Raw genomic sequence first — 16,739 nt, 5'->3', positions numbered from 1 at the left:
CTTTCTACATAGCATAATTGGGGTCTTCAAAGCGCCTATACTTCCTTTAAAAACTTTATTTTGGACATGACAGCACAATTGGAGCATACCTTTCAAGTCCAACCGGAAATCAGAGTACTTAAGTGCATATTCCAAAAAGAAGCCTTGTTATTTCATTAAGGCTGGTATTTAACAGAAGCTTAAAGAAACTACAATTTATGAGCCATTCATGGTTACAAAAATAGTGTTTGTGTGTAGGATTTTAATTTGACTGCACACACAAACACACATACAAAGGCACCCTAGGTGAGACTGTGTCTTGTTCGTCAACAGATATGAAAAGGCATAACAAGTGTCAATGTCTCTAATCCAAACTGGGATGATACACTGAGTAATAAATATACAGTTTACCTTTTCAATATTGGTATATCAGTTACTTAAACTTCAATATATACAAATAGGTTCCATCCGCAATAATGCAGATGTGAAATTTGTCCACAGAAGACAACTTAAGTGCATCAATTATTCCAGGGTGTCTAGGTGAATGGGAGCTATCCAAGAGTCACTAAATATGATAACAAATATATGCATTCTCCCCCTGCAAACTTTCACCAAAAAGGTGCACTAACAGGAGTGCCCTAGGCGTTCATAACATGCAACAAGGGAAATACCAATACACATTCAAGTCTGAAATACTGGACAAATGAAGAAAGTATTGAAAGGCAACAATGAAAACTAAGATGTTATAGTGTCTACTGGCCCTGGAAGTGTCAGGCTCCATCTAGTTTTACTGAAATGTTTAGACAGAAGTCCTCAGACTGCAATAGAAAGTGTCTGTGGCACACGAAAGTGATTAGCTTCCCTATAATAGACAATTCAAACTATAAACATGTGTACTCAAAAGTGTCTCACTGAGTTAAATGGAGCTTACGCCCATGTCCGTAGGTATATGATTGCAGCCTAAGCCAAATTAAACATGACTTGTTGGCAGAGCTCATGACGCCTGTCTTACCAAAAGGCCCACTTCAAGAATTGAGAGATTTCATATTACATCTTTGCAAGTGAAATACATTTTAAAAAGTTACAATCTAAGTCTTTTGCTTCAGAACAGCCTTGCACTCTTTAACTTGAACAGGACAACTCCAGAGTAAAAGATTGGTGGAATGTATAGAAAAAAGGAATCAGATATTTCCTTCAAACCATCTATTTCTGTGCCTCTCAAGACATTTGAATTAAACTGCAACAGAGGTGTACTGTACTACTGTATTTTACAAAATCATCTGCAGCTGTTTTTTTTAAAAAGTAGATCCCACCCTTTTGCTTTTCACCTAGAGGATATTAGCACAGCTGTAGGGACCAGCCCTAATCAAAAATATCTACATGTTGCCTTGGGTACTTACGTCTTCATAATTAACTACAAAACAAAGGCTGACAGCAAGCTTTAAAATAGATTGACTAACTTTCCATGAAAACCATAGGGAAGAAATTAACTCAATATTGAAATCACAAAGTCCTATAATATAAATATAAGAATCAAGGCTACTGTACAAACTATGCATAAAAAACTGCTTTTGCCAAGTTTAAAATGATGCATACTTAAAATGGGTAAAAATGGGGGTGTGGGGAGAGAAACAACTGATGAGGTCCAAAAGGTGTGCAAAAGAGTTATTCAGATACTATCAACTACTAAAAGGAATTCAGCCATCCTTCCAGGACAGATTAAGACAGGCACTATCCCAGATGAGTAATTAACACATACATAAACCAGGTTCCAAATAATATCACACTGTATAAAGTGGATTATTTTGTTTTGGGCACAGATTCAGTCATGCTTTTGAAACAACATAATAGGGACTGAACCATTCCTACTAGGGCAAATGAATCATTTGCACCAAGAATCCATCTTGGAGGGAACACAAAATCTGATTCTCTATAGAATCTACAGAAAGCTAATCAAGGTATACATGGTTAATCTCTTACATCAGTGGACACTCCCAGCACCATACAGATCACAACATTTAGCTGGACAGGTGAGCACATATGCATAATGGAGTGAAAAATACAATAAATTGCTGTACTAGAATATACATATGACAGTCACTCAGATACTCTCGCTTGCTGCATTTTATTACTTAAAATCTAAGTTGTGGTGATACTGAATTTAGTCATGCTCATAGTATACCCACTGAAATCAATGTACTTAAATTGATTTATTTCAACAGGTCAACTATCAATATGACTTCGCTGGATAGCATACATAGGCTATGAAAAGGACACTAGATCTCTAAGGCAATATCAAGTATCCCTGTTCTCTACCACAACTTTAAATCCTGTAAACATTCAATCAAGAGTCATCTTTGTATAGATCATACTCACACTCCCAAACAGAACTGCAACTCACATGGCATTAAGAAACTTCCTTTCAACTTAAGCTAAACTTGGCTGAAAATGAAAGCAAGCAAACAAAATCTCATAGTGCACAAGGCTTAAGCAAACACTTTCAGAATAATGTAACAAGAAAGAAAATGTCCAGTTTTTATCTGCAAGTTCTTCAGATATCATTGTCATCTCATTTTTCTATCTCTCTATATAATATTTGTACTGGTCTGACATCACACTGTGATGACAGTCCAAGTCGCTAAGGTGTGCAAGAGGCACATGGGCTGAGCAGTGACTTGGATGTCAGCCCTTGCAGAATTTCATCTCAGAGTCTGAATGGATCACCATAGGAAGAGGATGGTGGGTTGGGAAGATGCTGCTATGACCTGACAAGGGGAAGCTCTCTTCTCTGGCACTAACAGAGGCTTTGTCTGGCAGTTGAGAAAGACAGAGAAAACTGGGGAGGGGGCACGTTGAGCTGCGAAAATTAAGCAGGCAGGGGGAGAGGTTGTGATCCTGGAAAGGAAAACTAAGGGGCGGAGAGGAGGGTTAGTGAGCTTAGCATGCAGGGGAGTACTACCTAGTTTTAACTTATGTACTCTGGACAAAAAACTAGAGAGCTCTCATCACTGCCAATGGGATCTTAATGTCGGACTCCCTCACTAGCAGGTCATATTACAAATTGCTCTTGAAACTCCACTCAGTTTCAAAAACCGTTTGCCAAGCAGCTTGATGATTTGCTATTCAAGCAGTGCAAGGTCAAAGGACTTCTTGAAGATATGGATCTATGTGCATAATTCTTAGGATCACTGCTTCTGTGTCTAATACTCCCCTCTCTCCCCCCCCCCAAAATCAAATAAAATCCTAAAAAGAAACCCTCGTCATAGTATCAGGGACACTGCAGGGGAAATTCAGAACAAAAATGTTCTTAAATGTGTGTCCAAGCAGTCTGTGCTTCAGGAATGCCTGCATTTCATTGGAGCATATTGTCAAAGCATACTATAAAATATACAATCTTTTTATATTAAATATGTACCATCACACCAAACCTATCCCTTTCAAATTACAAATGTGTCTCCAACCTAAAAATGTATAGCTATTCTTTGGTCCCAAAAAAATACCACTAGAACGATAGAAATGGTTTTCTGGTAGCTTGACTTCTTTTTCTTATTTTTAACAAATTGGGCAGAAATCAAAATACAACCTTGTTATTTGAGGAAATCAGCCATGGCAATAAGCAGAGCACTCTTGCATTACACAACTTTAAATAAAGTTCCCATTCAAAAAGTAGAAGTTTATATGCTTTCAAAAGGTTCTGGGATCGTTCCTATAATATAGCTCTGCACATGACTAATAAGTCAAGTGACTGGCATATCTTATACTGTTTCTGCTGACAACAAGACCTATGCAGAGGACTGGATTTCCCTCCAGCCACTCCAGGGGCAGCCCACAATTTTCAGGCTTATCTTCACCGCCTCAAGGAGGTCAAAATTGCTTTTTTGAAAAACAGAAGTCAATGCATTTTTAGGATTAAAGGCTTAAGTATGCTTTTATGATCCAGAAGATTAGAGGGCTCACCAATATCATGCAACATGGTCAACATATATAAAAATGGGGACTCTCACATTCTACAATCAGTGACATTCAACAAACATTCACAATTCTACTTCCTAGCTTTCAAGGTGCATACACAACTGACCCAGGAATAAGCGTACCTCCACTGATAACTGTTCATTATCATAATGGAAACATATTGAGAAGAATTACTCATTTTATATATTCATTTTGTGGGTGACCTAAACAACAGATGCAAGAGGCATGAAGCAAGAAGCTAAAGAGAGATTCTAATGACTGGTTCCAAATCCCCTACCCACAGAGTACATTACTTTCCCCATGAAACACTGCTGGGAAGATTGAGGGGAAACCGGAATTACATAGAATGGTATGTAAACTAAATGAACCACATAAATGCTACTCAGCAAAATAAGTCTTCATCTGTGGACAATTATTCAAACATTTTGTAGATCTGCTCTCATGCCTAAAAAAAAACAAAACACCTTACTATTCAGATAGCAAAATTCATAAAAGGATTCTAATTCAGAAAATAATGCAGAGCAATCTGGGTAATCAAAATTTGGAGTCAGACACACACTCTCAGGGTATGTAATTACAGTGCTACCACGGTTTTGGAACACACCTCAGAAGTCAAACATGCCATGCGACTTCTGCTGAGTGCAAGATCCTGAGGCCTAGCTGTCAGCTATTGAGTTTTCAGTTTTCAAATGTTTCAGAACTCAAACTGTCTTCCAGAATGGATTACATTCGAAAACCGAGGTACCACTGTAAATAGTTTTAGGAATACTGCAGTATGGATATGAACTCAACACAAAACAACCCTGACCACAGTGGGTTTTCCTATGGTTGAATGTAAGAGGAACAGAGAGGTTCAATACCAGCTTCACATTATTCCCTTGTAAAGTGGAAAAGGAAATCAATGTGTAGTGTACTGAGGTGGTACATCCCAGTTCATACCTGGCTGTGGTCACAAATGGAGTGGGATTTGTGTTTTCTGTTTAGCAGAAAGCTTATTTTCCACCAATCCTTGAACTGGCATGAATGGCTGTTATAGATACACAGTGGAACTGTAGGAGTGTGAGAACTAAAGTTAATTGGAGAATCTAGTTAAGGGAATATACACAGTGGCTGTGTAACTCAATGCCCGATTTATGTTATTGCTATCTCTTTCCCTGATGCACTATGTCTACTGTTGGAAACTCCATTTTCAAAAGAAAAATCTTTTGTCAGTTCTGGATGATGGGAATGTAGACTGAATATCAATATTCTCTCTGACTCTGCTAACTCAAAGTACTGTGCACCAAGACAATTCTTCACTCTAATGTATCCTTCTCTTCATTTACCATATTTATGGACAAGTATCTTCATTTGAAAAGTTCTGTAATTATGGCCTTCATGCCAATAATTTCTCAAGTCCTCTCTCTCTCTCTTTGTACATGCAAATGCTCACGGCCACCACATGCTCCTCCTTTTCCTATAAAAGTGAACATTTATTTTTTTAAAAAAAAGTCTGTAGGCTTTTGTTTTTCTTCTTCTGGGAAATCCCATTTTGCGTGAGATTTTCACCCATCCAGACGCTGAATCTCTGGGCGATGATCTACTTCTCTGGATTCTGTCCGAGCACGCATATAATCACTGGTCTGCCTTGTGTTTTGTTGTCGGCTGTTAATTCTCCAATTTTTAACAGCTAAAAATAAATTCACAGCATAAACTGCAGTTGCCAGAAAACCAAATATCTAAACAAAAACAAAAAAAGGAAAAGAATGACATTTTATTGAAGTGATTAAGAATTTAGTAGTTTTATACAGAAATATTGCAGCTGATTGTTGGCTTTTATGTGTGTTGACCTTATACCTTCAATTATAATGCTTGCTACATAGCGTCCATTTATACTTCATGTTACTTCAAAGTTCTTTGAAAACAAGCCAGACATATTAAGTCTCTTCATTTTGTTGATTGGGTATTTAACTGTTTGCCTTTTTGGAATTTTCTATCCTGCTGGTACCTTTAATAAAGGGAGATCCATTGATATGGCTATAAGGCACCGCATCTGAAAATTACTAATAGGACTTCTCTAGAGACCTAAGTTAAGGAATCCATACACCCCAACTGCTTCCACTTATAACAACAGGACAGTTATTTAACCATTGGAAAATGGTTGATGCGCTGATGTCATGCTAGATAGAATAAAAGCCTTTCCCATGCAGCTGATGAAAATTTATCCAATCATAGATTTGTTAATCTTTAAGATGCTACAAGACCATAGCTGTCAACTTTTCCCTTTTCTTGCGAGGAATCCTATTTGGAATAAGGGAATTTCCCTTTAAAAAAAGGGAAAAGTTGACAGCTATGTACAAGACACTGTCATTTCGGGGTGGAGTTTTTCTTTATTACCTAGAGCAAAATTTTGCCCTGAAGCTGGTGAGTGGAAGGTCAAGAGCTGCATGTCAGTGGACTTGGGAGGAGCCAGCAGTGGACAAACCCATTCACATATATACTTATGGGGAGGATGGGCAGGTACACCCTCCCTCACCATCACATTTTCCCAAGCTGGCGGCAGAGGGAACACAATTTACATTGCAGCAGCAAAATTCAGCAGCAGTACTGATTTGGCTGTGGGGTTTGGGTTGGGTGCCTATATGAGCCACAGTGAAGGCTTCCAGGGGCCACATGCAGCCCACAGTCCATGACCTAGAAGCTTCCTGCCATTCTCTGCAATGCCTAAGAATCTTGCAATTTTAAAACTCTTTAAAATTTGCTGAAGAATTTTCAGGGGTTGCAGAAGAGCCATAACTCATTGTTAAGACTCAAGCATCGGCTGTGAATGCAGAAGGCCCCAGCTTCAACCTTCAATATTTCCAGACAGAGCTGGTGTCACTATCTGAAACTCTGGAGAGCTGCTGTCAATAAGTGTAGACAAAACTTAGTTACCGCATTTTTCCGTCTGTAAGATGCCCCCATGTATAAGACACCCCCAAATTTTTGACATTATTTTTAAGGGGAAAATCCTAGTCTTATACATGGAAAAATACGGTAAATTGACCTTTGATTTGACTGTATTATTTATTTGTTTATTCAAATTTGTAGTCTGCCCTTCACTCAGCAGTCCCAAGGCAGCAGTAATTACAGTACAGTAAATTGCAGTCTTACAGTAATTAACACTCCTTCTTCCATATCTTTCTGACCAACCCTTCTGCCTATAACCACTGAAATGGTGGTCCCATACTGTTGTCTCCCTGCCTCCTCTCTCTTTCATTGCTCAGACATTTATCAACCACCTCTCGCCTCACAAGATCAAAGGAAGTTACCAGAATATATGCTGCAATTCAAATTTTAAACTCAGTTAAAATATGCAATAAACTTCATGAATACCATCAAGGTGCAAATAAGCAATGAATTGCATGAATGGCAGTGCAAAATGGTTGACAAATGTGCAATATGTAACAAGGGGTGCAAACTAGCAATAAAGTACAGATATCATAGCACTGCAGAGGACAAAAATACACACTCATAATATACGTATATCAAGACTGCATGCACACACAAAAAAGAGGTACATAGAGTAAATACACAGAGTAAATGTTTTTAGTAAAATACTAACAAGGAGTAGCTGCTGAATATCTGTAGCCCTCTTTATGATTAACAGTATTAACTTCCTAAGGAAGCTTCTTACTGATAAAAGCTAGTGTTCATGTGGGCTCACTACTGAAATAGGACAGTGCTAGACAATACTGGTGATTTATGGCATAGCACTGTCTACTTGGAGTTATAGGTTTCACCACTGCTGCAAACTACTGGCTAGGCTAGCATGTCGAAGTTAACATCCTATTAATAGCCTCCTCACTGCTTGGAAGCCGACTAAAAAAAAAACTAGCAGGAAATGATTAATCTTCAGAAAAAGAAAGTTGAGCAAAACATGCAATGCTGTTTAGCACTGTGAAAAGGATACAAGTTAACCGGTTATCTTTCCTATAAACTAATGAAAATAAATTAACATTGTTTCTTACCACAGCTGCAATTTCTGCTCCTTTGTTATGGTTTAGAGCAGCAAGTACTACAGATGCAATGAAAAAGAAAAAAGTGCAGAGTCCAGTATTGACCAAATCCTATTAAAACAGAATTAGGCAAGTTATTTTACAGTGACAATGTCTTTGTGACTGGTTGAACACAGAACAATTTTAACAGTTTGCACACAATATATTCTTTATGCAAAAGAGGTAATGATACAGAATAACACATACAGTGGTACCCCGGGTTACATATGCTTCAGGTTACAAACTCCGCTAACCCAGAAATAATGCTTCAGGCTAAGAACTTTGCTTCAGGATAAGAACCGAAATCTTGCTCTGGTGGCACAGTGGCAGCGGGAGGTCCATTAGCTAAAGTGCTGCTTCAGGTTAAGAACAGTTTCAGGTTAAGAACAGATCTCCAGAACGAATTAAGTACTTAACCAGAGGTACCACTGTATTATATACACCAATAGATAATTACTGCACTATAGTTTAGGGCCTGGCACTGTAATGAACAGGGAGGGAAACTGCTAAGAAAACAAGTAAAGCTTTCTGTAGTGTTTTTTAGAGCTTCCTTCCATTCCAAGTGATGAACCTTTGTGCAACATGTCTATTCAACCAAAACTACTGTTCTTTCTTCCAGCCACAAAAATGTTCATGACCAAGCTATAGAGTATATATAGATTTCTTTTTGACTGCTAGCTCTCTGGAAATTAGAAAGTAACTCACATGTCTGCCACATGCATCTACTGCATTATATAATACAGGATATATGTACTACATGTTGACTTTTTATTTGCATGGTACAGGATCTGTGTTGACATATATGAATATATCATTTCACACAGTGAAAGAAAATATTTTAAATGTGTTATTTTCCCTGAAACATAACAAAGCTTTCAGAAACTCCTGCAGTTCTGTTTCATTGACTTGCTGTTACTTAGCAAAGAAACTCAAATACTTTCAAGCTCATAGCTTTCAAAACCATCTATTAATATATTGCTACAGGCATAATTATAATTCTGAGGAGTTACAGACATAAAGAAAACTTTTTGGTATTTTATTGACTTACCAATATGCAAATAACAAAAACAAACAAACAAAATACATAGAACAAACACTCAAACTGATCATAATTTACATATGATGTTTCTATCACTGCCAACAAATTTGGTGCTCTGGTTAGGGATACAGACTACATTTTGGATGCCCTCTATCACAAATACAAATTTCAAGATCACTTTTCTCCCAGCCTAATGTTTTATGAACAAATTTTTTAAACTCCTTCAGAAAGTAAAATCTAGGGGTTCTCAACTATTAGCTTAGGCACACCAAAATGGAGAATTGTAATATAGCAGAAATATGTTTTGGGTTCAAATTGGCCATTTCCTTGAACATGAACTTGTGAATTAGGTCAACATGCAGAGATTTTGGGGTTGTATGGACATATGTTATTAACAACATAGTGAACTGGTGAAAGCAGAATGCAACGAATACAACACTATTCTCAATCTCATGCTCAAATAAGTAGAAAACTTGTGTAATTTGTACATTCATTGAAACAGATTTTTCTGTCTACTAAATATGTAATCATACAAAGGAAACAAGGAATCAAGTTTGCATTATTGAAGGCTACTATGTCTTTGAGTCTTACTGTTCTGGCTTGAGAACAGTGCAAATCATTTTGATCCCCAAGCAAGCAATTAAGAAGAGAAAGTTCTGTCTACAGCATATAAATGCAACTTCTTAACAATGTATACAAACATCTCACCTTCCTCCTTCCAGGCATGCTTAAATTGCTTATTCAAACCCACAGAATGTTGGCTTCAAGTTTTACCCAGACCATGTCCTGACACTATGGCACTGAGAAAGCCCCAAGGACTTAAGGAAAGTAACAGTTCTGATGTCTACCAGAAAATCTTCAACCTGTTGTAAATAGCATGAATGGGGCTGGACTGAAATTGTGCAACCTCACATAAAGGGGATGAGGACTATTACTCAAATACTAATTCCCCATGGAAATTTAATACTTCAGTGGCTTATTCAGAAAGATGATACTTAAAAATTCTTCTAAACCAGTTCAGTTAATTAGAAAGAGATGAGGTATTCTGAATTATGTCTCCGTGCAGGCAACACACACACACACACACACACACACACACACAGAGAGAGAGAGAGAGAGAGAGAGATGAAAAAAATTCAGTTGAAATAAGGGCAGCTTTGAGACAGCAATTTCTTTAGTAAAATAGTTCCAGGATAGAAGAGTTTGCAGGACAATCTAGGAGGAGATTCAAAATCAATCTAAACTGCAAATATCCTTTATCTAATTCATAAATGATTTAATGAAAACTGCAGTGTTCTGTATCATTTCAGGTCATCTTGCTCCATCATTCAAGAACTCTTATTAGCTGCCCCAGTCAAAAGAAAAGCAGTGTCTAAAGAGTTATGGATGGAAAGAGTTATTTTATTTTACTTTATTAGTCCAGTGGGCAAACTTTGGTCAGATACCTAGGCAATGCCTCCTAAACCCCAAATTACAAAATAATTCCCTAAGTGCCAGTTTCTTCAAGTATTGGCAGACTCTGAGCCTTTCTACCCAGCTGCTTCATGTGTTTATTTTATTTTGGCAGGCAGAGTGTTGGCTATCGAAGCAAGAGTGGGTTTTCTGAGGTGATACAAAACAAAAGCAAAGGAAACTTTTCTGGACAATGCAGAAACTGAACTCATTGTGCTAAGTTCAGAAAGACCAACATTATTATTTGGTCTCGTTCCAATGTCTACCAAGGAGGACAGGCAGAAAAGTTTATACAGGAATGAAAAAACAAAACCACAGATACCCAGGACACTGCTTGTTGATCTGTTATACAAAATATCTGTGGATTCTTCTATCAAATGCAATCATCTACTGTATATGGTTACATTAATTTTTAAAAAGTTACCTTGCTAAGGAAGATTACCATATATACTTGAGTATAAGCCTAGTTTTTCAGCACATTTTTTTGTGCTGAAAAAGCTGCCCTCGGCTTATACTCGAGTGAGGCGGGTGGTGGGGGTGGCGAGAAAGAAGCCCTTTCTCTCCGCTCGTGCCGCCACCCGCTCTCCCCAGTCAACCATTCCTTAAGAAGTGTACAAGAACGGCGGTTCTTTACTCTCCCTAGGCAGCTTGTTCCATTCCTGAACTGCTCGCATAAATGCAAACTTGGCAAAGGAAGAAGAGGAAGGAGCAGCCCAAAGGGTTGCTTTCGGGCTGCTCGTTCCTCCTCCTCCTCCACAGCGGCAAAGGTGAACCGGCTTATACTCGAGTCAATAAGCTTTCCCAGGTTTTTTGTAGGAAAATTAGGTGCCTCGGTTTATATTCGGGTCGGCTTATACTCGGGTATATACGGTAGCTCAGATAGACCTCATGTAAAACGTATGTTACATTACCTCACAGTGACTGAAGGTGCAAGCATTAGTGAAGATTAAATATATTATGATATATTATTTGCACATTCTTAATGGTTAAAGTCAAGAAATTGAACTATTAAAAGCCAATTATAAATTCCAATTTATTGTTAACGTGATTTTGGTAACAAGGGAACATTTTTCCACTTATGAAGGGAATGCCCTCTGGCATCCATATTCTGGTGGGATGTTTCTGAAGACACACACACACACAGAGAGAGAGAGAGAGAGAGAGAGAGAGAGAGAGAGAGAGAGAGAGAGAGAGAGAAGAGAGATTGCCCTATTCAAGCCTCCCCACAACTTGCCATTTTGAACTAGTGGAATGACCAAACAGCAATTTTCTGATCTAAGGAATGTGGATGCTGGCTGCAGCAATAAATTATTTGGCCCAGAAATGAAAGATGGTACACGACTTAAAACTTCTCATTGTGGTACAAGAATATGCAGACTCTGGCTATTGCAGAGAAAATAACATTTCTAAGCTGTTTGGTGGGGTTTCATTTCTTATATGTCACATTCATAAAAGCTTAACATGTATCACAGGTTTTGGAGGAAAGTGTAAGTAAACCAACTGGCTGAAAATAAAGGCTGGTGTAGAAGCAGATGATATAGTTGTCTGCCTCATTATGGTGTCCAGGAATAAGATTCCTGTGGGGCTTGTTACAAATAGGCTGCGTGTGCTTGCAGGTTTTCCAGTTTATAAAAGAAATAAAGAATGTTCCTGTTCCATTAGAATAGAAGGGTAGAATACAGTCCACCCACAGCATTTGACTGGCTTCCAGTGCTGGCCTATGCAGGAAGGCCTACAACAATACAGAGGCAAAATGCCAGCAATATAGAAACAAAAACAAAAATGTTCCTTTACAAATCTTAGATCTCTTTCTTGTATGTGGCAAAAGCTACTAATGGGCAGAACTTCTAATCCCCAACCTGCTCTCCTGTTTCCCTAAAGCAACTGCTGGAATTCCACTGAATTAGAGAAAAAATAATAAAGGGTTATCCTGAGTGCAGGACAGCTGTCTCCCACTCTTGAATAGCCCAGCCTGTCTCCAGAGACAACAGGTTTCTTAGCCAGTATGAGCCTCTTTATTGGTTATTTTAGAAACTGACCACTGGCCAAGGGACACGTTAGATCACTTAAATGCCAGATACTGGCATTTAAGGGAAGAAATATACAAAATCTCTAGGCAGCTGACAGTTCTGAACAAAAATATATAAATGGGTTCTTTTCTCTTGAAACCGACAAAGGAAAAAAATATTTTTTCCAGTCTTAGTTCCACATATGAGATGAAGGATGCTAGGAATCTAAAAACAAACCACATATTTCATTAGCCCTTATATTTCTAACATCTACAACCAATGAAACGAAAGTGTTTGATTACACTTCACTATAACAAAATAAGTCTGCACATTGCTTTGATGTTAGCTCCTAGGGTATTTATATAATACAATACAATTTCACCTTGGCACACTTGGTCATTTAAAAAATGCAGAGCTGCTGAAGGTCAATGGCCCAAACTTTCCATTACAATATGGAACAGGGAACTAAGCTGATTGTGCAGGTCACAGAATATCATTTACAAACTCTGAATAGATACAGCAATTTTCTTATATGAATGCAATTATAGATCTTGTGTTTATGTTGGACATAAGCCAAGAGTCAAGCACATTTAGCCAAAGCCAGAACATAATGGCACGGCATAACAAGCTTTCATTGAAATTCAGGGGCGCAGCAAGGGGGGGCATAGGGGGTGGCCCGCCCCATGTTCCATAATGGAGGGGGTGACAAATTATCAAGGAACAATTACTGCCCTACTAGGGCGGTTCATTTAAAAAAAAACTTTTTTTAAAAAAAAATGCCTGCTCCAAAGGTCTTATCTTACTATACTAGGAATTATATAAGCTATATATGAAATTTCATGCATATCGGTTAATATCTTGACCCTCCTCCACCAAAATAGCTGTTTACTTGGCTGTTTTCCTATGTCGTGAAGGCTGAAATTTCAGTTCAGTGGAGCACTTACTGTTCCCAACCCTAAGCCTGTGGAAAGCCACCTAATTAGACTTAAATTTGATTTTGACATGTTTTTAGGAGGTAATTTAATTATTGTTTGATTTTATACCAATGTTATGTATCTGATGTTAGCCACCCTGAGCCCGAATTCAGCCGGGGAGGGTGGGATTTAAATAAAATAATAATATTTCAGATGGCATACAATTCCTCAGTTAGGATGTAAATGGGATCACTGCTGCCAAAAATGTTAATGTTAACATTTCTCTCTTTATTCTGTTGCTGCCAGAAAGTTGTGAACACTCATCATGTACAGTCAGACAAAGGAGGAAGAACTTCAAAATACAGTGTTCCTTAATCCAAACAGGAACAGAGATTAAGGATCATTGACTGTCCTAGTGATCTAATTTACTGTGGCCAGCAGCTGAGACAAACACATGACGCCACACGCCACATAGTTTTTCCCCTTTCAAAGGTTTTCAGCACGTACACACAATTCAGGATACATACTAGAAAGTGGGGTACACACTCCTTGGCCTACCAGAATCCAAGAGATCAAGGAACCAGTATTCCAACCTGCCAGTCTCTCATACATACCCACAGAGAGGATGGGAGGACTTGTGAAGTAGAAGAATAAGCTACTGAATGTATCTGTTGAAAGAATTGCTCTGGCTGCATATTAGCTATCGGGCCAAATTCAATGTACTGGTTTTGGTGTACAAGGCTGTATACAGCTTGGGGCAAAGATACATGAAACATAATACCAATCCTTACATGCTCAACTGATCACTGTGCTCTGCAGATGAGGGCTTCCTGCAGAGACCATCTTATCAGGAGGTCTGTTCTACACAATGTAGGAATTGGGCCTTTGGTGTTGTGTCACCCACCCTTTGGAATTTCCTCCCCTTGAATATCAGACAAGTGCTATCTCTGTTGTCTTATTGGCACCTATTGAAGACCTTCTCTCAGCATGCCTTTTAAATTGGGATCTTTCCCAGTCAATTACGTATATTGTATATTGTTTTAAATGTGTTATCATTGTTTTAGTATTTGTTGTTTGCCACCCTGGGCTCATTATGTGAAATTTATGCCAAAACAAAAACAATGAAATCTGTGGCCCCTATCAGTTGCTTTCCACATTCTGGCCCTGCTCCTGTGTCTGACATGAAAGCATGTAGCAGGGGAAACTTTTCCTACTACTTATCTCCTTATCAGGAAAAAAAAATCCCCAGCCAAATGCCTGTCTTCAAAAGAGTACAAGAGCAGGACTTGTAAAAACAGTGGCAACCCTATTCCTAAAAGAATGGGAGAAAGAAAATAAATGCATAAAGCCCACACTTCCAAAATCAGAAAAGCAGGTTAACCCCAAAAGATGACTGTTTTTAGAAGAGGGATTGATGGCCTACAGATTTACAGATTGACTCTACCTTGTAGTATGCACTCAATGCATATTTAATTTTTTAACCATTTGTAAATGTAAAGCACAGTATTAAACAAAATCTGCAGACTATACTTTCCTCAGTTGTGAACAATAAAGACTAGCATTGAAGGAAAAGTCTGCATTATGCAGGGGAGGGGGATTATTTTACACACAATTTCAGCTTTATATACTTTATCATCCAATATTTCATAATCCTTATTGCACCAGTGGGGTTCACTTTGAATATAAAGCAGCACATGAACTCTACTTGCTGCAAATAACATTTACCAATGGTTTCAAGTTTCTGTACAAGGCAGGCAGTGCTTGAAGTCTAAACTTCAAATGTTTATTCAGCTATTTTTATAAAGTGAAGGTTTGGATGAAAACTTACTGTAATGTTCCAGTTGATCTGTGGTATTCTTGCATGGAGATTTAGACTGAACATAAGCAACAAAACTCCAGTAACTACCGATGCACTACAGCTGACAAATTCAAAGAAATAAAGGCCTTCACAAGGGGAGCATACCATGATGGTTTCTATGCAGATGAAGGAAATCAATGCCAAAACCTACAGGGAGAAAAAGTGGTAAAATATAAATAGTTCTGTAACATTCTGAAGACGGCCACAAATTATCCTGAAATGTTCATTGGGAATTTGATACTCAAGAATGTGCAATGAAACTTCAGTAAGATTCACGGTTTAAAAGAAGAAATCAACACAAGATGCTTGTCTCACTCATATACCAAAGCATATTTTAGTACTAAAATAGCAATCCTGTGCACACTTACTTGAAAGTCCTACAGAACTCAGTGGGTCTTGCTTTCAAGTAAACATGCATATGATAAGGACCAGTTCAGTGATCCTGTGGCCATCCACATGTTGTGGGGACTCCACCATCAGCCCCAATCAACTAGGCCATTAATGATAGTAGTTGGAGTTTACCATCATCATCTGGAGGGCCACAGGATCCCCATCCCTAGATTAGGCTGTAAATCGATCAAAGTAGTATTGGTACTGGTCCATTTCTACTACTATGAAGAACATGCTTTTCATTCTGGCTTTTAAAAGCATTTGGGGGATCATAATAATTAGCAACTGAACTTTACTGAGTAATACTATGAAGGCCTATTTCAATTCGGCAAAACTATACACAAACAAGACTAGGAAGAAACTAAAGAATTCAGGTATATATTTGGAAGTCTGTGAAATTCATATAAAAGAGATGCAAGGAGATAGAGCTAAAGAATGCACTGTGTCTCTTATTCTCATTTTCTTATTCTTAAAGGGGGGCAGGGGTATAACAATCTCTCTCACCTCGTTGATATGAAAGTGATCATACCTGGCTTTACCCAAGAGAAGTTGAATGTAATTGAAAGATAACAAATAAAGCTATAACTAGGAATACCTTCCTCGTTACTAAAGATGTAAGAAGACAACCTCACGCATGGGACAAACTTTCATCTGATACACTACTATATTTATTAAATTGTATTTTTAAAGCAAACTAAAATATGTACTGAACTCCAAAGATACAGCCAACAGACAGTTGCCAGTGGCAACAATGCCAGCTATTTATCTATATTTCTAGCTTGCACTGAGGTCAGTATGTAGTCAAAATGTTACAGGCGTTAATTTAGATTTCACTCCTACTCCTTTCCCCGTCCCCAATTCCAAATTAGTATCACTATAATCAACACATGTCAGATCTCTCAACTGCTCTCTCTCACAACTTTCTAATGCTCATCAGAGCTATAGAAGTAAAATTTGTTTTGAGTTCCACCAGATCACATCAAACTAAGAGACCCTTAATTTCAACATGTGTGGCAATTGTTTAAGACAGTCCTACTGGGCTGGGCCAGAGGCAAGGAGAGGCAGTAACAGTGTAAAAGGGTCACTTGATACATCTTGACAACAAGGTGT

General features: G+C 38.2%; 1 protein-coding gene across 1 annotated transcript in view; it reads right to left on the bottom strand.

Moving 5' to 3' along the window:
• Positions 1-5,437: 5,437 nt before the first annotated feature.
• The window catches only part of CMTM4 (CKLF like MARVEL transmembrane domain containing 4), a 26,682-nt gene continuing 15,380 nt past the window's right edge, over positions 5,438-16,739 (bottom strand). Inside the window, exons 2-4 of the mRNA XM_033157149.1 lie at positions 15,210-15,386; positions 7,941-8,039; positions 5,438-5,669 (exon numbers count right to left, since the gene is read on the bottom strand). Coding sequence (XP_033013040.1) covers positions 5,496-5,669; positions 7,941-8,039; positions 15,210-15,386 — 450 coding nt within the window. The 3' untranslated portion in view covers positions 5,438-5,495. The remainder of the gene's footprint in view (positions 5,670-7,940; positions 8,040-15,209; positions 15,387-16,739) is intronic.

Source organism: Lacerta agilis, chromosome 8, assembly GCF_009819535.1.
Source record: "Lacerta agilis isolate rLacAgi1 chromosome 8, rLacAgi1.pri, whole genome shotgun sequence".
NCBI classification, from domain to species: Eukaryota; Metazoa; Chordata; class Lepidosauria; order Squamata; family Lacertidae; genus Lacerta; species Lacerta agilis.
This window is presented reverse-complemented; position numbering and strand designations above follow the sequence as displayed.